Source organism: Poecilia reticulata, linkage group LG5, assembly GCF_000633615.1.
Source record: "Poecilia reticulata strain Guanapo linkage group LG5, Guppy_female_1.0+MT, whole genome shotgun sequence".
Classification (NCBI taxonomy): Eukaryota; Metazoa; Chordata; class Actinopteri; order Cyprinodontiformes; family Poeciliidae; genus Poecilia; species Poecilia reticulata.
This window is the reverse complement of record NC_024335.1, coordinates 20595508-20617629: the sequence shown is the minus strand read 5'-3', so window position 1 is coordinate 20617629 and position 22122 is coordinate 20595508. Positions and strand designations below refer to the sequence as shown.

Sequence of the window (22122 nt, the reverse complement as noted above, 5' to 3'; positions counted from 1 at the left end):
ATAAAAAAATGCGAGGATAATTCTTTGCCTTGGTGGTGGGTCTTCAGTCCCAAACTTGACCAAAATTTTATTATCTTCTTCCCCGGAGCACACACAAACCACAGTTGGAGATTTGTGTTGTTTCTTTGACCAACATGGGATTTTACTGTCCTCTTGGGTTGTTGAGTAGACGGTTGCATACTGCTGCAATAATGAGCTTGGCGGCTTCTTCTGCTTTCACAGGCAGAGGTAAATGACACTAGTGTGAATTAGTGTGAGACGAGCCTTTTTTTTTTTTCCGGCTGTGGCCTTCACTTAAAAAAATCTCTGTTGTGTATGCAACAATTGCTCAACACCAACGAAAAGAGAAACACACTTCAAGCAGAAAAAGCATTCTGTAAACCCCCAGGAAAAAAAGAGCATCAGGAGCATTCTGGCTGGTCGGGGAGGAATTTTCATAGAGATGCTAAAAGTGTTGTGTGTCTAAATGCGAAAAAAAAAAAAAACTAATCCAGGGCTTGGCTTGAGCTTGGAGCTTGAGCTATTTTTGCATGATTTTTAGACAGAATAACACACAGAAATGTAGACATACAATTAAAAAAATCCAAAATGTTTTATTGTATGTGTACAATATTTATTATAACTAACACTATAATATGTTTATTTTTTTCTGTAAGATGTTAATTTAGACTCTCCCACATTTATGCTCTCTTGAAATATCATACAAGCATATCACTTATGAAACCAGTCCACAACAATGCTAAAGAAATTGCAAGAAATGCTCTTAAGTTTTGTGTTAGATGGCGGCATTGACTGTAGACTTAAAAAAAACAACACAGTGGACCAATACAAGCAGACATGCCACCACAAATAATCACAGATTGCTGAAACCTTTCACAGGACTTCAAGTGATGCAGATCCTGCATCCTGGTATTGGTACCTATCACACTTTCTACAAATGTCCTATGATACACCACTCTGTGAACAACAAGCTTCTACAGCAAAGACCCCTTGCAGCTTATCCTTTTGGTGGAGGGTGTCAACCTCTTCCTTCTGGATTATCTGTTTAACCATTTGGGGTGCATTCACACCAGCCCTGTTCAGTCAGCTTTAATTGAACTCTAGATTCCAGACTTTTCAGTCTGTTTTAGGGAGGTGTGAATGTGCAAACAAACTCTATTGTGGACCAAAAAAAAAATAAAACCTCTGGTCTCAGTTCGATTGAAGTGAACTCTGGCACGGTTTGAATATGCAGATGCAAGTGGGTCAAACACTGTTTTAAAGGGAAGAAGTGAATTATAGTGCAGGACTTTCTGGGTAAATACTACCAAAGCAAACTCGCATGTCTAGAGCTAGAGGGAGAAATTGTTGGTGGTCTTTTACCAAAGCCGAAATAAAATCCTACAACCACTGCAATCTGACGCCACATCATTTCATGAAGAAGAAAGTTGATCTCATGTTGTCTTTGGAGGTTTTTTTTTATGTAATTTCTTTCTGAAAATGTAACAAATGTTGAAATTTTAGTATCCAATCCAACTAATTCTACCAAACTATCAGGCATAAAAATACCCTTAAAAACTCAGGAAATATCTGCAGGTGCTTTGAGTTGATTACCTTATTATGATGTGACACCATGAGTTTCCAATATTTAAGTTTTTACAATATTTACATTTTTTAAGACTTTCAATGTTGGGTATTTACAGTCTGTGGTAGTTTCTTTTTTCCTATGGGTTTGTCATGAAGCTGTAATTGTAATGCTTTTTTTCCAAAGAAATGTAGCAGATAAACTCTACAGGGCATGCCATTTAACTGTGTGGGTTTAAAAATTCTCAGCTATTAAACTGCAATGGAGTTATAAATCTTTTCCACTGAACCAAAATTATTAAACTTTCTGGGGAAAATAGCTGGTGGTTGAGTGCAGTCAGTCAAAGCAAGAAATTGCTTTAAAGTATTTTCAGACCAATCTCGAGCAGAGTACCGTGGTGTATTGGGTAATGTCCATCTGGGAAAAAAAAGACCAGAGGGCACACAAAAATCTTGGTAATTTAAGATAAGCCAAAAAGGATACACATAACGTTTATCAAGAATCTTCTGCATGATCTACCACCTGGAGGAAATGTAAATAGTCATTTATTGTGGCCGAGACTTGACCTGTGTGCTGCAGGGTACCGTCAGAAAATACTTTGCTTTACAGTGCCTTGAGAAAGTATTCTTACCTCCTGAACCTTTTCACTTTTGTGATAAAAATTCTCGGCGAAAGACAGAGGAATTATTATTTTATGCAACATTCATCTAAATTGTCTTTCTTACTCTGACACCACTAAATAAAATCCAGAAATCAATATGTACCTAATTAGTAATTAGACAAAATGTGTCATTTAACCTGATTAGACATGCAGCTGTTCTTTATCAATTGCATCTGTAAAGGTAGTGAAAGGTGGCTCTACAAAGTATTAACTCAGAAATGCAGAATATATATGCATCCCATAAAAAGCTTTAATTTGTTAAAAAAAAAAGGAATAAAATAAAATAAGATTAGTCAAATTACAAAAATTATACACAACTTTGTGTTTACCTTTGACATGAGCTTCAATAAAACACTTTGCAGTTGTTATGTGGCAAAATGTAAAAATACCTTTGGGAAGCACCATATTTCCTGAATCAGATGTGTTCACTATCACTTGTCAAAACTGCATTTTTAGAGATAAAGGCATTTTCCTTACAAATCCAATTAGGAATTCAAAAGTGTCCTAAAGAATAGTGAGAAGTCATTTTTTTTTTACATAAAATGTATTATGTCCTTTGAATTATGTGATTCATTACCTGAACTGAAAAGAGTGGGAGGAAAGAAGAAAACCTTTAGCAGTGGAGTCTACATCTTTTTACATAAATGTATTAAAGAATGCATAGGTTATGCTAAAGCTACATTTGGAAAAAAAAGCCTACACACACACACACACACACACACACACACACACACACACACACACACACACACACGCACACACACACATGCAGTCATCTATTAATTGTGTAATTAAACATTTGAGCAACAAATATGGACAATAAAATATAATATATTTACATCTGGCTTATTTTAATGAGACATGTCCCTGTGTTAAATATAACAGTTTTATCTGGTGTCTTTGTAAAATGTGTGATTAAAAACATATGTAACTAAGTATCTCTCACCAGATTGATGTGTATTTCTGGTCTACATCAAAATAACAAAATTCAAACTAAGATGGCAATGAATAGTCAATATTTTTTCTATAAACTCGGTCAAGAAGGAGTAGGTCGCTCACCAGAGCAGTGAACTTGCTTGTGTTTTACATTTTTGAATAACTTTGAGGTTGATAATTGTTAAAAGGTAAAAAAAAAAATGATTTTGAAAGAGCCATTCAGTTCTTTAACCTATCTTTTTGTTAGTTCTAAGAGTTTCTAAATTAATATTCTGTGTCAATGTTCTGATTTTTAAATATCAGAACAATGTTCTGATTAAATGTTTGTTACCTTGTGGGTGTGTCTTTTGTGGCAGCCATCTTGAGTTCCTGCTAAAGAGGAGGCCCGCCCCAACCCAGCTCTTTTATAGGAGGTGTGTTGATAAGAGCTGGAGTTTGATTGGTTGAAACTTAAAGTAATTAAAAGAATGAAATGACTTTGCTGAAATTTTATTACTGAGAAGTAAAGAACAGAATAAACTGTTAGAACAGACTCGACAGACTATTTTGACTCTATATGTTTGTTCTCAACTTGAAAGGTTTTAATGAAATTGATGCTTCTTCTCATCAAGACTCATATTAAACTATTTTTTCACAACTACAGATGGTTTTTTTTCTTCCCACTGTAATTAGATACATAAAATAAGAAATACATATAGATATAGTTGTCCACTTGTGTATGTTGTTTATTTGTATCTACTTTAAACCAGCCTCTTTTCTGTTCCCTGGATAAGCAGTGTCAACGCTGAAACCTGCCTGGATTATTAGGGCTATTTACAAGACAAACAAATAGATCACATGACAAAGAGAGAACTGGTGCTCATACTAAATAAGCTACATAAACTAAACAAGTATAATGAGAATAGTATTAATCCCTCGACAGAGAGCTTTTTAGTCCCCAAAATGCCAACATATTGATCATCCCCTTCATTTTTCTTTCTTTTGCTTCAAAAGCCCCAATTAGGGGAATGTTTCTCTGACATTTTCAGAAAAATGATGCTTGAGAAGCTTTTAATAAATCGGTATAATAAACTGCTGTAAGCCCATAGTGAAACAGCTACTGAAATGTTATGTCTTAACCAAAGTACTGCAGGTTAGTTAGAAAGGATTCATTTCTTGTTTGTTTTTTGTTTTTTTTTGCTTTGACGTAAGTGTGTGATTGTGTGTACACTCACCTCTCTCCACTGTTTGGTTTCAACACCCTGTGTATACAGTACGCACACTGTGGGGTGGAAAAAGTACAAAACAGCAATAAAAATAATACATTTTGTGCAGGAAATATTGGAAACATAAAACAGAGAGAAAGACCAAATAAAAAAATACAGCCAGTTCAAACAAAGTGATAATATAAGAAGTTGAATTCAAGTAATAGCTCTTAAAAGCAGGGGTTCCCAAACTTTTTCCTGTGAGGGCCACATAACTTTTCCCTTCTCTGGTGGGGGCTGGAGTCAGTTTGTAACAGAAAAGGTGTGACGATTGCAGGAGTGCCTAAATGTAAAATGTATTGCTTTCCAGAAAGCACAATCAAATAACCCTCTCTGGGTTCTTCACAGAACAGATGTCAGGAAATAAATAACACTATTAATGAAATAAATAATAACCAAATAACCCTCTCTGGGTTCTTCACAGAAAAAAATCCAGGAAATAACACTATTTATGAAATAAATACCGTATTTTTCGGACTATGAGCCCAAAATTGTTGTTTTTTTGAAAACCCAGTAAACATACACATATAAGCCGCACCGGGCTAAAAGCCGCAGATATCTCTGCCACTCTAAGTTTTCCACAATTTTGCAGGGTGAAAGAATCACCTGACTTATTCCAAGAGACGAAAGTTGCAGCAGAGGGGGGCGGACAACCAAAATTTGAGTCATAACAGATCAATTGAATATCACATTTGTTACGGTTGAAAAATAAAAAGTTGCTAAGTTTAGAATTAACCGAACTGATTACGGTAGTTTCCAAACGGTAACTGTAAAAGTAAAAGTGCTGATCCTTTGTGTCTGCTACTAGCATGTGCTAAATGAAAATGGGCGCCTTCTTCTTATTCTTCTTCTTCTTCTTTGGATTTCAATGGCAGCTTGCATTCATTATTGTTGCACTACTGCCATCTACTGGATCCTAATATCTATACCTCAAATTCTCATAATGATCCCAGTATTATTTAAAAAACAAAAAAATCTTCTTTTTCCCCTCAATACTATTTAACTGATCAACAACATTCTCAAATTTCAATTCCCTATTAAAACCTAATTCCGTTTTAATGGGCGCTTTCTTCTTTTATTTCCAATTTTGACTTCCAATGATTCACTTCCTGCTAAAGAGCCCCCTGGTGGTTGAAGAAAAATCTTCATATAAGCCGCACCGGGCTATAAGCAGCATGGTTCAAAGAGTAGGAAAAAAGTAGCGGCTTATAGTCCGGAAAATACGGTATATGAAAAAAAATCTAAATGCTCTCTGGTATTGTCCAGGGGGCCAGACCAAATGTGGAGGCGGGCCGGATCTGGTCTGCAGGAAATAGTTTGGGGACCACTGTCTTAAACTAAAACAAAGATTCTCAGAAATGACAGGACGCCAAAACCTTTAACCTGCAGTACACACTTTTTATATTTAAAAAACGACGCCTTCAAAATTATAAATATGTTGTGACAGTAAAGGACAAGACAATCTGAAAAAAACAAATTATTTTGCTTTCTCAAAATAATTTGTAATCTTCACAAATACACACCAAAGACAGTGGATAAAGGATTTTTCTACTAAGACAAGTTGCTTCTCTGCCATTATCACGTTGAGCAGCACGTACACAAACATGATTGAAAGCTTCATCTTGGCTCTGATTGGTTGTTTTTCACTAGGAGCTATGCTCAATCTTTTCACAGATTATGTCTCATACCATACTGTCACAACTTGGTGATAGTGTTAACAAATATGTACAAAAAAAATGAAGTTACAAACATAGAAAGAAACAATAGAAAAAGGCCATACAACACAAGAATCTGACAAACATTTTTTTCTTTATGAAGTACTTACTAGGATCGGACTTTGAGAAGGTGTCTTTGTCCAGCAGATTTCTGGTAGAAAAAGAAAAGATAATTGAAACAGTTCAGACTCATTCTGGGTAAGTAAGTAATTAAAGGTTAGTAGTGAAACAAAGATGTATTTAACATCAGAAAATCTGAAAACCTTCACATTTGTACCTTCGGTGGCATTTATTGCTATATTTGGTCAATGTAAAAAGTCTAAAATTCAAATCCTGTACAAAACCTGACTGATAGGCATCTATTCTCATGTTTACCAAACAAACAGAAAAATACAGCAGCCTCTAAGACATACGAAAATGATCTAAGAACAATATGCTAATCTAGAACACACTTTTAAATTAGTTGTGTATGCAACACAGGAAAGAAAAGAATAGCTCTATAAAGTCATTCTCGTTCTGTAATTCTGCCTTTTGTTCGACTCTCAGCATATATCATATGGTAAAATAAGAGTGTTTTCTGACAGAAAATGGGAAACTACTTTGCATCATGTATGGTTTTCATACTAGCTATTCGTTTCTCATCATAATGTTTTTCTTTTTTTTCTTTTTTTTTTTTTTGGTCAGGCAGATGTTTTCAGTCATTCAGATGGTCGGACCTCTGCTGGAAATTCCAAAGGGAGAAAAAACCGCTACAGATATAATATATCTAAAGTCATGAAGCAAAACTGTAACTTGGGAATAAATGAAATGTGTTGAATTAGAGACACCACTCCTTTTCTTGGTGGTCAAAATATCAGATGTTTCATTTAGGGTTAGATGCAAGAACATATTTCCAAATAGGTTTGCAGAGATTTGTTCATTAATGTGTTGGATCAGGTCCTTTTTCACTATTTCTCTGTAAATATTTGAGGTCTAAGAGATGACATTCCTTCAGATGTGCACAGTATTTCACTCTGAGGAATTGTTAGGCTCTAAGATGTAACAATTTGTTAAATTATGATACATTGATAGAAACAGACATGATAAAATCTGTTGGCACTGAAATATTTTTTAAAATCCTTATTACAGATTAATCTTTGCAAAGGAGCTTGGACTTTCTGGGATGATGTTTCAGTTCAGCCTTACCGTTTGCTCCACAATATTAAAATGTGATTATTATTCCAAAACAAAGCACTAACAATAATGTTTAGAATATTCTGACAGAAACATTTATCTGTTTTTAGATTGTGAGTGAGAAATGATTAAGTGCAATCCAAATTCCTTTAAAAAAATCCCAACTTGGATCTGTCTTTTCTCTGATTTCTATACACTTGCCTCAAGAATACTAAACAATAATCATCTTAATTTTTTAGCCTTTGCTGCAAGAAAAAATTCTAGCATAAGAATATACACGTATACTCCAACTAAGAAAGATTGGCAAATATTTGAGTATGTAATTGATTCCTGTTAAGTCTCACGCCTGCTTGACTCTGTTCTGGATATGTTTCAATGAGCCTGAAAGACCCACTTAAATCCCTTTGAACCTCAATACTCATGTGCTATGTTACCAGGCTTTCTTAAGTGCGCATAGAATTATTCTATGCACATAATTCTATGCGCCTTATAAGGCGCATAGAATAGCCACTAGTTAGGGTTACCACCCGTCCTGGATTGAACCTATACGGGACGCGATTTGTTCCGTACTCTACAAATGTGGATGTATAATAATAAAGAAGTGGTCCCCCAGTACTTTATATAGTCGGCTGCCCCAGTCATTGTTTCACTCACGGTGTTGGTGTTGCGATATTGTGCCCAACTGCTTTCTGGGTAACACAGACCAACCGACACACTGCCGCCGCAGTCTCTGTCTCTCTTCCCCCGCTCCCCCCAGGCTTTAAATGTATAGGGGCTGGTCCCTTGGTAACCCTAGTCGAAGCACCCTGGATGAATGTCTAAAGCCACTTTGTTGACATAAAGAATGTCAACAAAGCAGTCCGACTCAGGTCGGTGAGGAGAGCCTTCCGCGACAGGGCCGGGGTGTGGCCGGACGATGGTTACCCTTCTCCGTTCGCGCACAGCATGTTCGTGGAGAACGTGGTGCTAAATGACCTGCAGACAACCTGATTATCAGGTCGGTAGGTAGATAGGTCAGTCAAACTTTATTAACAAACCAGCGTTCTGACAACTATCCCAGCATGCACCGCGCGCTTCTTCTTCTACGGGCGAAAATGAAGTCGGTGGCTGCTTACCGTAGTTGCTAGACTTGTTGTGGCTCAATATTGGTCCATATATAAGGCGCACCGGATTATAAGGCTCACTGTCGGCTTTTGAGGAAATTGAAGGTTTTTAGGTGCGCCTTATAGTGCGGAAAATACGGTACTTAGATTAAATATCAGGCATTCCTAACTTTTGTTTTATTCATATGCTCACATATAAGTGTATATTAAGAATACTTGTACTTAAGAATAGATAGCTTAGGTTATTTTTATTTCTGTTTAGGGTTATTATTATAGAAATATTAAGGTTTAAAAGTACAAGTGGGGTCAGTGCAACCCTACTGGGTCCGCGCACATTATAGAAAGTTAAAAGGGTCAAATCAACCCGTCCTAGAGCTGCAGGAGGGTTAAAAATCATGAGATAAAAAATTTTGTCAAACTTAGAAAATGGGTGTTTTCCCCATGCTTTTACAGATATACCAATTACATAGACATTGGAGTTTCAAATTTTCATTATAAAAAAATAGCACTTAGACTCCTTTGTTTATCCTGTATTACACATCCAGTTGTATGTAAAAAGCAAAGTGTGTGCCAACAAGCTCATTTGTGCATTCATGGGTTACAAACTAACGTTACCAGCAGCAACATTACCCCAGAAGATTGCAGGGTTTGCGATCCTGTACAATGGCTTCCTGATTGCTGTTGTGCTTAGTCTATTTACTCAGCTGATTTGCTCATCGCCCTCTCAGTGCAGTAATCCTAACTCTTTTAAATATGTATCCCCTCCAAAAAAAAAAAAAGGAATAGAAAAATATGTACATGTAGTTGTTTTTCTCTCAAAATGTGAAATTTGAGTTTTGCATTTAGAAGCAGTTCAGACTTTGTCTGGTGTTAATTCACTTTTGGTTCATCTGTCTTTCTCTAACTTCAGTCTGTGCCCATATTTGAGAGTTCTCTACTTCCATCAGACTCACTTGACCTTTTTATAATGTCTGCCACGGGGTTCTATACCTGGAAGCAATGTCTTTCTTGTTTTGTTTTGTTCACAGGGTCACCACAGTGACATGAGAGCTCTCACTCCAGGTGCCAAAGCCTGCTGGCTCCTCCAGGTTTTAGTTTCTGCTTCTTTCCCATTTCCTTTTTCCTCCATTTGCTATAAACCATTCAGCTCTGCTCTTTCATCAGCCTCGGTCTGTTTTGATCTTTCAGCTGTACCAGTCTCAGTCCCTCCTTCACAGCTTTTAAGATCAAACTCTGAGTTGTTTCAAGTCAGAAAAGAGGCACATAAAGACTTATATTGTATTTTTTTTGTCTTGTGCATCACATTCAAAGAGTCTGCTGTAACTGTGATGGGCTGTGACTAAAGCAAATTTGTCAGTTTGACTTAAAAAAATCAATGGCTGATTTTATTTGAGTAACATAGCCATCAAAAATTCCTATGCCACATTTTTTTATTTCATTTGCTCCAACAGAGGTAATTTCAAAAGAAATATTGTAATTGTCCGATTTTTAGGCTTGCATAGTAGAATGTCTCGGGAGGTGTTTGTTTTCTGATAACTGGCAGCTTTGCTAAGTTTAATTTATTCAGGTTATATCCAGATAAAAATGTTATTGCATTTGGACTATTTCCAAGCACCAACTCTCGCAGCTCTCAAATGTACATTAGCTTGCAGTGTGAGGCAGTAATTCAATTCAAGTCATGCTTTATTATTGCTGTATAAATGCATACAAGTTTTCACAATGTCACGTACAATGAAAAACTGTACATGGCTGTGTTACATCAAAAAACAAAGGAGCAATAACTTCAAATTAAAGTTTTAATAAAAGTTTTGACGATTTCAACCAAAATGGAGTTTGGTAATTCCCAGCTTCCACAAGTAGAACCATTTTTGCTCTGTGATGAAACTCTAGCTCTAGAGCTCCCTCTATCATAGATATCAAACAAAATGATAATCTAGAAACCGTATATTGTTCATTATTGACTTGCCCTGATCGGTGACCTCCAGGTTGGAAATCTAAAAATATGACGCTTTTTCTCTTCTATGCCCATGAAGTTGGTCCAGAAACTAACAGGAAGGAAAATGTTTGTTGTGTGGAACAAACACAAGGAGGCTACAGTTTTGGTATTGCTGTCTGCATCATCCACTTATTGAAGATAATAATGAGAGTGTAAATTTCACACCAAATGATAATTTTAGTAATAATCTGTTACTGACTGCTCCCTAACGCAGCAGACTGATGTCTTCTATGTTCACACTATATTATTTGTGACCACTAAAACTCACTTCAGTGCTCTTCTGAAGAATTGATCAAAATTATTTATAAAAAAACTACAGATCTGGCCACACAATTCTGACTGATGTGTGAATACTCAAGACATTCACACTGACATTCTAAGACAATCGGCCACAAGTCATTCAAATAAACACCTGACAGAGGATTTTAAATGGGTTGCTCTCACCGTAGTAACAACCAGAGTCCTCTCTTTTAAAAACAGAAGCGATACCATTGAGAGGAACTGATGAAAAATAGTGCAAAAAGTTGTCAATGGTGTTTTTTAAAGCAAAACAACAAATTGGAAAAATGAATGTAGTGTCAACACTTAAGTCTAGTTAAAGTAATTGTTCTCCCTTTCTCTGCAGAGCATAAGCAATGCTCATTAAAGCTCATGTGCCTCCCCAGTTTACTCCATTTTTATCTACCCTTACGAAACCTCTTTGCCTGTTTGCAGCTACATGCTGGTTGTTCACAGCATATAAATGAATGAAACTCGCTAAGAGCATGAGAAAAGACTAAAAACACATTTAAGGATGATATAAAGCAAAAACGTCTCCATACTAAATGGTTAAAATTTGATTGTGCTGTGAGTTTAACAAAACTGTTTAAGCGGAGATGATACTCTGTTAGGGAGAAATACCTTAAACAGATGTTTCATATGGAGTCAAATCGCTTTAGTTTCTCGTGGGTGTCCTAAGAAAGGAATCTCACTCGTGTCCAAGGCAAGTCGCTCTACTGCTTTGGCATCAAAAACCTTTTGTACAGTGTCCTTGACCTAAAGGAAAGTTGTTCTTCTTCATCTGGGCAAAAAGCTATTTTGTATCATTGTATATTTCTAAAATTACAAAACACTTGTTTCTTGTTAAATCCTCAGTTTGCCGGGTTTTTTTTTTTTTTTTTTTTTTTTACTAGTGGTCCAATATAGCAAATTGGAGATATTCTGGATGTTCAGTTTCTTTTCATTTGCAGAATGGACAAAAGATGCTTCTATTGTTCCAACTTAATTTACAAATACACTAATACCCAAAGGGAAGCGTGAGTCTCCATGTAGCGTTTCATTTTTTAAGTTTTCATCTTTAGCTCAGAATGCAGTCGGTGTTGAAATTTCCATACTCTGTCATCTCACATTAGAGGGAACTGTGAGTTCACGTAAGGGTTGGCTCTGAAGCCGTCCATGTACATAGGAAGATTAGATGGAGAAGGTCTGTGAATGTGAGAAACAGCTTTTCTAATAAGCCTCACACCCACCTCTGTGAGCCACGTTGGAAAGGCTAATTAACGCTGTTTGTCTCAAATATTTTATATTGTGAAATTTTAAAGGAAACCAACGAAGTTAAAGAAGAAACCTTTTTTTTATTTATTTCTTGTTATAACATGAAAATATGCTATTCCTGCTTTTAAGAGTAATTCAAATTTATAGTACAACAATCTTCTCATTCATTCATAGTGATTTCAGTTTAGTCGTCTTTATGTGAATTTGAATTTAATCTATGCAAAAGTTATCACCCAATCATGCAAGAACCAACCAGTTGTTCTTTCCGTCTCTCCACGTCTTTCCTAATTTAGTTCATGTTGTTGGACACTTGCTGGTACAGATCAAACCGGCCCATATGTCCTCCACTACTGCCTCCTCTTTATCTCTGTCATTTCCACCTTCTGTTTATCTGCTGGCTGCGTTTCATTCCTCTAATGGCCTCACCATTATCTCTCCTGGTAAGCAGAGCCTCAAACCATCTTCATCCTGCCACTGCTCTTCGGTTTCCTTTCTTTTATTAACAGATATTTTAGATTTTTTTTTTTAAAATACAAAAAAAATAAGCAAATAATAAAAACAAGGTATTGCATTTTTTTTTTTACATCTTATATATTATTCGCTTATTTGTCACTGCATGTACATAAAATTGATGAATTATACACGCAGTTAAAGTGTGGAAAAAAATATTTTGCTGTTCAATGACTTTTCCCGTTTTTGCTTTATAGTCACACTTAAATGTTTCAAACCATCAGACATTTTTTATATCAGACATCATAAAGCATTATATAATTTATTATATAAACATAATAAAGCAGTTTGCAAACAGTGATTTCATTTCCTAGACGATGATTTCATTTGTTAAGTACTTCTACTTCCAAACCAAACTGTCCCAATGTGAAAACGTAAACCTGAAATAGGCTGTATTTTAGAAAGTTGCAAGCCACACCCAGAGATCTGTAGAATTAAAAATTACTTAAACAAGACCCTTTATGACAACATGACAATGATCCAAAGCACACCAGCAGGTTCGCCTCTGAATGGTCAAAAATAGGTTTAGGAATGATGTATAATCAAGTGTGGGGGGAAGAAAAAAAAGCAAACACAGAAGAAACATGTAAGAGAGCAAATACATTTTCATTGAACTGTAAACATAGACAAATATAGTGGCAAATATTTTCCAAATGCATAAATACAGGGAGTTGGTAGTATATGAGTATGTTGTTTTTTACTCTTGAGATTCATAGTAATATTTCAGCGTTTTGTCAGAGTAGATCAATGCTTTTTTTAAAAAAAAACAGCACATGCATTATCAGTTCCTCAGGATCTTCACAATAACAAAAGATTGCAAATGGTTAAGGGTGGTTTGTAGTTACATGTGCAAAAGCTGGTGTCAGAATGAGCACCTCCAAGTTTAAGGCTCGGCTTCTGAGACGGAAAGGCATCGACTGTCTGCTCCAGGTTGGAAATTAATGGTCTCCTGGGGTCGAGAATTTGAAGAGTATTGCAGTCTTATTTGTGAGTGGGTGAGAAAGGAAACAGTGGATTGACAGATGGAAAAATAAATGTCTGCAGGTTTGAGGGTGCTCCAGGCTGTTGTTAAAGATAGAGCTGCATGATGGTTTTGTCTCACTGGTCAAGTTCTTACCCTCACCCTTGGTTTGTCGGTACAGGCTGTGACGGAAAGAGGATTTTGGGTCAAAGGTGCTCACAAATATCAACACAAAATATTGCATTAATATTCATTCACTTGTTTTTCACATTTTCTCACATTACAACCATAAATTTCAATTTATTCCCCAGCACAAAATTGTGCATAATTATTAAAGGGAAGAAAAACTGAGTCTTCACCGTTCATCTTTACAAAAGAAAAATAATAATAAAAATGTGAAACAAATTTCTATTCAGACACTTTCAAACTTGATAACTCCAGTACAAAAAAAATTGATTTCAAATCTCATGTAAATGTGAATATATCTTCCAGAATGCAGTTTAATGTCAGTGGATGCAGCTGTTCAGTGAATACCCAAGATGCTTATGAAAGAACTTAGTGAACATACAGCATCATAAAGACCAAGGTACTGAGGTACGAAGCAGACAGGTCAAGATAGCAAGCTCTGAACATTTTACAGAACTCTGTTCTGTCAATTATCTAAAAAAATGAAAATGTAGGGCAAGACTACCACTAATGGTCATCACCCTGAACTGAGGAAGGAGAGCAATAATCAGCACCAAAAGAGGTGGCGACTCTGAAGGAGCTGCAGAGATCTACAGCTCAGCTGGAAGAATTTTAAAGATATTAAACAGGGAAAAGGTTAAAAAAATACTGGGGGAAAAAAGGCTGCAATAGCTGATACTTCTGGCACCAGCAACCAACCAATTAGCAGTTTAGCTTGGGTAAATTCAAAAGTAGGTCTGCTGAAACAAAACATCATCAAAGCAATTCTTTTMWCASCAKRTSMMKTGCMYACMCCCCMSCCCAAGACAACAATGGTGCTGCCCTAAATCTGACAACAAACCCCACCCTAATATTTCTGCCGAAGACGTGCCGACTCCAAAAAATCTTCAGCACTTTATTGCACAGGTGAATGCGGCTCCTAAACAAGCCCAGAGAAAATCAAACTGTTGTTACTGTCGTTAAAAATGCAGGGACTTAGAGGCTTTCATCTGCAGGAAAACAGTGCATGTCTGCAAGCAGACTCCAGCAATTACTGTAAAATACAGTGCTCTCATTCCAAATGAGGTCTTTTTCATTCCCACAAGCCAGTAGTCTTTGCAGTTTTAGGTCACTGTTTTTCTTTTTCTTTTGCAAAGCAAAGCAAAAAAAGAATAATTTCATAAGAGTCATAAACTTTCAAAATAAATCCCCTATTCAAAAGGATTATAAAAGAAAACATTTTTGTTAATTAGGTGTCATATTCTCAAATACACTATGCATCTGTTTTAGTCTGCAGTCATACAATAAAATATTTAAAATGTCACCAAATCTAAGTTAAGTGTTGCATAGTCAATTTCCAAGGAACTGGCAATACAAACAGGGGTTTAAAACTAACTTTGTGAGGCATATTTTACAATTTAAATGAGTTTTGTGTTTGTGTGTTTTGTGTTTTTGTTTTTTTTAAAGAATCTATAGCCCTTAATAGGAGGGTGCTAGATTTTTATATTTATGGCTATGCACTCATGGGAATTTGTGAAATCAAAAGAGGGTGTTAATGTAAGGCAAGATAAAATGTAAGCAGGAGACTGAGGAGGAGGAAAAAATGTGTCAGAGAACGTGTGAGTGCATATGGAGTTGGAAAGAGTGAAGCGAATACAGTCCTGGGAGACTGCATCAGAAATAGACCGAGCATAACGGAGTTCCTCTTGCACGGGGAGAAGAAACAAGCGTCTGTTATACAGACCCAGAGACACTGCTGACTTTATTTACAGAAATCTGACACAAACCACAATAATTAGACATCCCCTTTCCTCTAACCTGCGGGAGCTTCATCATCATTCCAACTCCAAGTGTTGAGAGAGCAGGCAGAGAGAGGGATGATAAATATCTAGGGATCAGTGGCTCTCTTTGAAGATGTGAATATTGAGCTGCCGAGATTCTTGACTTGGAACGAAGCGCAACTCAGCAGAAACAAGCTGCCACAGGCTAATAAGGAAAACTTTGGGAGCTAATGGATGTGCTGCTCAGTTGTGGCGTGATTTATGAGCATGTGCAGATTCACGTGATTGCTCCACATTATTGCAGCATATATGCATAGTTTCCCCACGTATTGTGACAAAGAAGAAAATGTATGACGCCGTTTACTATAAATGAACTCTTCCACAGGTTAGAGATTAAGAGGAGCTAATTTTCTTGACACTGAAACACATTAAATGCTGTTTTGTCCATGTTTAAATCATGTTGCCGACATAATGTTCAATAGAAAGCTGCATCAAAGACAAAACTGGATATAAGCATGTGAATATAATAGCAAATGGTTGCCGTGTAAGATGTAAATTTCTAGTGAAAGAATGGTTTGTGGGAGTTAAACAGGTCTGTGCTGAATGCAAGCAACCCACACTCTGTTCTTAACATCTTGCTTGTGCACATTACAGTTGAACATATTGAAAAGAATATGTAAAAAATTTATTTATATATATATTTGTGTGATAACTGATGACATTGAGTAACAGCTTCATGTGAAGCAAGATTAATGAACATTAATGAACATTAATAAATGTAATACTTTTGAAAAATCTAGAAAAAGGTTGTTTTTTCAATTATTTTCCCATTTGTGAGTTCTAAGACAAAGATTTATAGAGACGCGCAGCATGTGCTTTACATAGGTTAAACACATTTAACCATTACAAAAAATAATACAAATCTTTAAAATTAAACATAAAAAAAACAAGTAAGGATAATAAGCAATGATTAAAAAAAGAAAACAACCAAGAAGATGAGGAACTGACGTAACACCATGATGTAGATTAGTGAAAAGGCACTGTAGATATATGTACATTTCATAGACAAACATAAAATCAAAAAAGTACATAAAGCCCTAAGAGCTAAAACCAAGCATTATAAATATATAAAACATAAATAACAAACAATAAAATACAAACGTTTTTTTAAAAGTCTATATTTTTCAAATACGTAGCATATCTTTGCTATATTATATATCAGTTCTTGTCGTGCTTATTGTCATACAATAATAAAAAATGTAAATAGATAATATAAACATTGCAACTTAAAAAAAACAATTACAGGCAATAAAAAGCTGTAAAGACAGAAACTCTCTTCACAGATTTTATGAGGGCTTTAATGTTATGAGGTGGTATGAGCCAAAACACAGCATGGAATAAGAGGCAAACCTAGCATGTTATTTTAGTTTACGTCCATGAACATTATGACTAATGCTTTTTGTTAAGAAAATAAATTTAGAATGTTAGTTTTAAAACTTAACATGTCTTGATTGAAATAGCCTAATTATAGTTTTAAAATTAATAACCTATTCTGGCCTATTGACCTTTACTTTACATGTAGTTACAGCAGATCGTTTCCTAAGATCTTTTGATCTGCCCTTTGTCTGTGTGGGAAAACAATCAGGAGAAGTTCCAGCTTTTCACACTGATCCGTGAAAAGCCGTAAAACAGCAGGAGTTCAGGAGAAGCTCTGCTTCTTCTTTATTTAGACAAAAGGGGACAAATGGCCTTAGATCGTGGGAACAAATAACAGGGAGATTTAGAGAGGGTCAGAGACAGCTCCTGGTTGGATGAGCACAGATACGCCTTATTTGAATAAATTAAAAACAAGAATACGCCTTTACTATAAAACTTTCTACACTGAAGTAACAGATTAGATTTTACCTTCTGAGGTGGCCAAGGTGTCCCATCTCTCAGTTGCAATTGACATGAAGATAGAAAAGGTGGACCAGGTCACCTTTAAAGAAAAGTGTCTTTTTTTTTCTTCTATCTTCACTTTACTATTTGCCAATCAGTATACGTTAAGGGCGACCAGTCTAATGTTGTTTAAAGTTTGTAGCATTAGGTCATCTGGACCACTGCCATGTTGGTGTAGACATGATTAGGCTGCAACCTTGAAAAGAAGCCAGTGTAGTCAGTCTTCTGGGATGAAGGACAAGCCTCATGGATAAGCTACTACTGATACTAGCTACTATATGCAGCTATCAGTAACCAGACATGCTAATACCATGACAATGAACTGCACAGAAGATTCCTGCACCCTTAGACCAATCAAGGAACACTTTTTCAATCATTTTGAGCAGCCCAGTGATGCACCCATAAGACAGAGAAGGACTTATTGTCTTTCGTTGTGAAATATTTGAAGTATGCTTGTAGCAAACTCTCTGACTGCTGTTCCAGGGCAACAAAATGTACTAAATGGGGCTGGGCGATGTGGTCTGAAATCAATATCATGATATATTGAGAAGTTCACCTCAATAGCAATAAGTGGACGATAACACTAACCCACTTATTACTGGGTTAGTGTTCACAATAAAGACTGCTTATCACATTCTCCATTGTGCCTCCAACAATAGAGAGTGTGATAGACAAGCATAAATAATTCACAGCCACTTATATTGATGGTAGGATTCCTCTGGACAGCAGTTTTCTTCGCCACTTTAATGGACTTTAAAACCACAGCGTCTTCAAGAAAAATGTGTACATCGTCGTGTTATTGGAAAAATAGGCACAACTGAGCAAGTTTAGAAGTATGAAATGACTCAACTTCAAACGTCGTTGCTGAACCTAAAATCTTGCCAAATAATTGATTTTTGGAAGGAATGAGTTGCTCAACTGAGACAAGTACGACTGCAGCCTGGTAAATGTATACCATGCTCCACATGCGCTTACATTTCAAAATAAAAACTCGCATCACATATCACCAAGGAGGGTTATGGCTTAAGTTGGCCAGGCGAACGCCATGATACGAGTGCTCTGGCAACACAAGAGGTCTCCAGACTGCAGCCATAAAGTCTTGCTTCAACCAACTCTACTGCCACCACTTCAACTTTTGAAATGTCCTCCATTTTCTCATTCTCATCATCTCTTTAGCTTCTTGCCACATACTGGATGGGGTGGAGTCACGTGACGATAGACTACAGGAAACGCTGCATCTTAAAGGGATATGAGCTAAAACAACAAAAACGACTTTTCCGTCTTTTTAAAACATACTAAAGGTACTTTATAGCTCCCATTCATCTTGGTTTTAAGAGCAAACTCAGAAAGACAAAGGTGAGAAATAAATTGCAATGAAATTAAATTCAATAGCCAGGTAAGCCAATCAATTATTAAGCAAAATATCTGTTAAAAAGATGCAGAGACGATATGAGAGGCCATTCTTTAGGTTTTGAAGTCTCAGGAATGTCAGAATCAGACAGAAATTTCTATCTTCAATCAAAATGTTTCAGCTATCAAAAGTTACTCAGTGCTGTGAAATAATTGGTGGACACAATACCTCTGAAAGACACCTGGAGATTGCACGTTTACAGGTATACAAACCTGTAGGTATTGGGAAAATGCGGCAAAAAGTGTGTGTTTTCATTGAAATGGATATTAACGATATGATCAAACGAGGAGCTGTCAAGAACATTAACAAATGCAAGATTGTTTTTTCAGCCTCATTGCAAAATCCAAACTTTTACAGTGTCAGTCATCACACTCTGCACCTGCAATATCAGGGTTCTTAACCAAATAATAAGCCACCCCAGGGTAGAGCACACTTGGTGTGAGAATGGCCTGACAAAGAAAAATTAACAGCAAGTAGCTCTGTGAACAAAACTGCCTTGTTGATGTCAGAGGAGAGAAAGTTGTCAGTATCTCAAATAACCACTTGCTACAGCCAAGGTATGCTGAATACCATCACTAAAAGCACAACATGATAAAACATTGAGGAAGATCCAAGTATGTTTATTTATATGGCATCTTTTTACAGACAAATTTTACGAGTTTCACAAAAAGGGTAAGCGACATGAAATTCAAAGAACAGATTACAATGCAATTATACCTGGTAATAAAAATCCCAAATCTAACAAAGAGACATGTCAGCAACAGCGCTACCTATGGGGGACTCATTGGTGGAACTATTCAGCTTCGGCAAAATCCCACAGGCAATCACAATATTGTTGCTGACAATGTCCATCCAATTATAACCACAAAGTACCTATCATGTAATCTTTACTTCCAGAACAATAAGGCGCACATCTTAAATAACCTCAAACAGGTTTCTTGGACGTGATAAAGAGCTCACTGTTCTCAAATAAGCTCCACAGTCACCAGATCAAAATCCAACGGAGCAGCTTTGAGATGTGGCGGAACAGAAAAACAACATCTTGTATATTGGACCAAAGACTCTTTGTTGACACCAGATAGATGGAGGCTGAGCTGGGTAGCCAGGTGTACCTAATAAAGTGGCCATTGAGTGTTTACGTAAAGACGGGAAGATTTTATTATTTTTTCACAAACCCGGGGTTTAAACTCAGAATTGGAAAGAAATCTGGGTAGAGAAATCAATATGTTGTTTTTTTTTTAATGAGTTTTTTATCCAGCAATGAAAATATAAAGAAGTACATACATTCTGCCTCAGGACATTGGATATAAACGTTATTCTCGGAAGATGGATGGATTCTAACAAAAACGGATGCAACACCAATAGATTGAATGGCTGAGATGGGAAAGCAAGAGATTAATGCAGAAAAAAAAGAAATAAAAAAATGAGAGGACACTGGAGGAGGACTTGTAGAACAGGATACCAAATAAGAGTGGGGTGAACAGATGGAGACTCAAGGAAATGTGTAATATGAGCAATATAGGGATCTGTGGGGGTGGAAGAATGACAGTAATATGTTTATGAGCAAAAGAATGAAGCGGTGGCTTAAGCATATGGAGCACACTTTTATTAAAGTTAGAGGAGTTGTCCCAACACATTTCACTTTCTCTCTATCACTTAAATTGTGTCTCTCATTATTTGTCTTTATTATTACTTTGGTGTCCTGTTATTGTCCTAACTGCAAAATTGAATAAAAGGGATGTAATTATTAAATAGAAAAAAAAATCTATATCACATTCTCATTGCAAAGTTTTAAACAATAAAGAAGATATTTTCCCCGTATTACTTTTTCTCGTTTACCTTTCTTAGGGCTAAAACCTAGAACAAACTAATTTAAAACAAATATAGTCCACTGTGGGGCCCCTAAAATCCTTAATGTCCAAATTATCGCACTGGCATTGCGTTAGTGTCAGATCAATGACAGAACCAAGCAGGATCGTTTTTCCCACCAGCTGCTGAATTATTCAGACCGAGATCTCCTCCAGGGAGACTCCCGCCCTGCCGGCCAGACACACATCGGGAGTCTGCAACCTGCCCAGGAAGACCGGGATCATCAGAAAATTCCTAACAAGCAGCAGCACATACTATAAGGTTAGGACCCCGACAAAATGAGATTCATGGAATATTTATGGATTCTTGCATCTGTTTTGTGCGTGCGTGCGTGCGTGCGTGCGTGCGTGCGTGCGTGCGTGCGTGCGTGTGGCGTAAAAATGTGATGGTTAATTTTAAGGAAAAAGTAATTTTAGAAAAACAACAAGTACTTCCTTGCATTTCATTTGCGCATCAGAAAACTACTTTTTAAGGCTCAGGCCAATTAGACAACATGGAAAGATGTGGAGCTCTTTGCCTTTACAACTTCATTCTTTAAATAAATTAACAAAGAATAAATGCAACAAGAAAAGGTAAAGTGTCTCTGACTTTTAAAACCAACATCCTGGAGTAAAACTTTGGGACACTTGATCAGACTTAGTTCATTGTGAACTGTATAATTATACTAGAGAATTGGGTCGCTGCAGAAAGAAAATTTTAATGTCAGCTTTCCACCTCTGTTTGCCTCTGGGACCTTCTCTCTGGGCTAATGAGCTTCTCCAGATACACCAAAAAAAGAGAACGTGGATCATTCTCTCGCAGCAGCCATGAATGTCATCCAGACTAAGAGTCTGCAGTCATTCTTGTGAGTCGGCGAGGCTTCACTTCTGCGCCGTGGTACTTTAATCTAAATGCTAATGTTTACACGTGAACATGCAAATGTTTAGAAGGTGTAATTTAACAAGTTCACAGACACAGTCTGGCACAGTATTTTTGTTCATTTCTATTCAAAGTACACTTGTGCAGCTGGGACAGATGTGGGTCTCATTAGATTTCATTTAATAATAATCACAAACCAAAGAATTGGACAAATTGAAAGTTCACCTGAAAGCATGTTGTTTCTACTGGAGCCATTTCTGCTCATTTCAAAAAATATCCTGAGATAAGTAACTGTGCAAATAGAGTCGTTTACTTGTCACTGCTTTTTTAATAGTGCAGCTATGCATGTTTTCATGAACCGAAAATGATATATTCAATCTTTCTCGGTCAGCCACTTGTATTTTCTTCAGAACAAGGAGTATATAAGGCTTCTAAATATAAGCCTTATATTGTTGCCATTCAGCAATAATTCAGAAATAATTTTATCAACACCAGCTGACCAAAAACAAAACTGAAACATTTTTCCTGATTAAGTATCAGAAGAGTGTGAAAAAGGTTCTCTTTCTCCACTGCATATGCAAATATCTGGTTTCAACTGTATAATGATACAAAACTGCTTGTCTTAAGTACAGAGGATTTTTTTAAAAGTAGACTTCCTTCAGATGTGTGAGATCAAACAGCACCAGGCGCCTGGGAGAGCTGCA

The 22122-nt window shown here is 36.5% G+C and overlaps 1 protein-coding gene across 3 annotated transcripts in view; it reads right to left on the bottom strand.

Moving 5' to 3' along the window:
• Positions 1 to 22122, bottom strand: part of cpne5b (copine Vb) — a 131619-nt gene that overhangs the window by 89237 nt on the left and 20260 nt on the right. For all 3 annotated transcript variants that reach the window (XM_008409300.2, XM_017304842.1, XM_008409302.2), the window contains exons 3-4: positions 6231 to 6271; positions 4376 to 4422 (exon numbers count right to left, since the gene is read on the bottom strand). In XM_008409300.2, coding sequence (XP_008407522.1) covers positions 4376 to 4422; positions 6231 to 6271 — 88 coding nt within the window. The remainder of the gene's footprint in view (positions 1 to 4375; positions 4423 to 6230; positions 6272 to 22122) is intronic.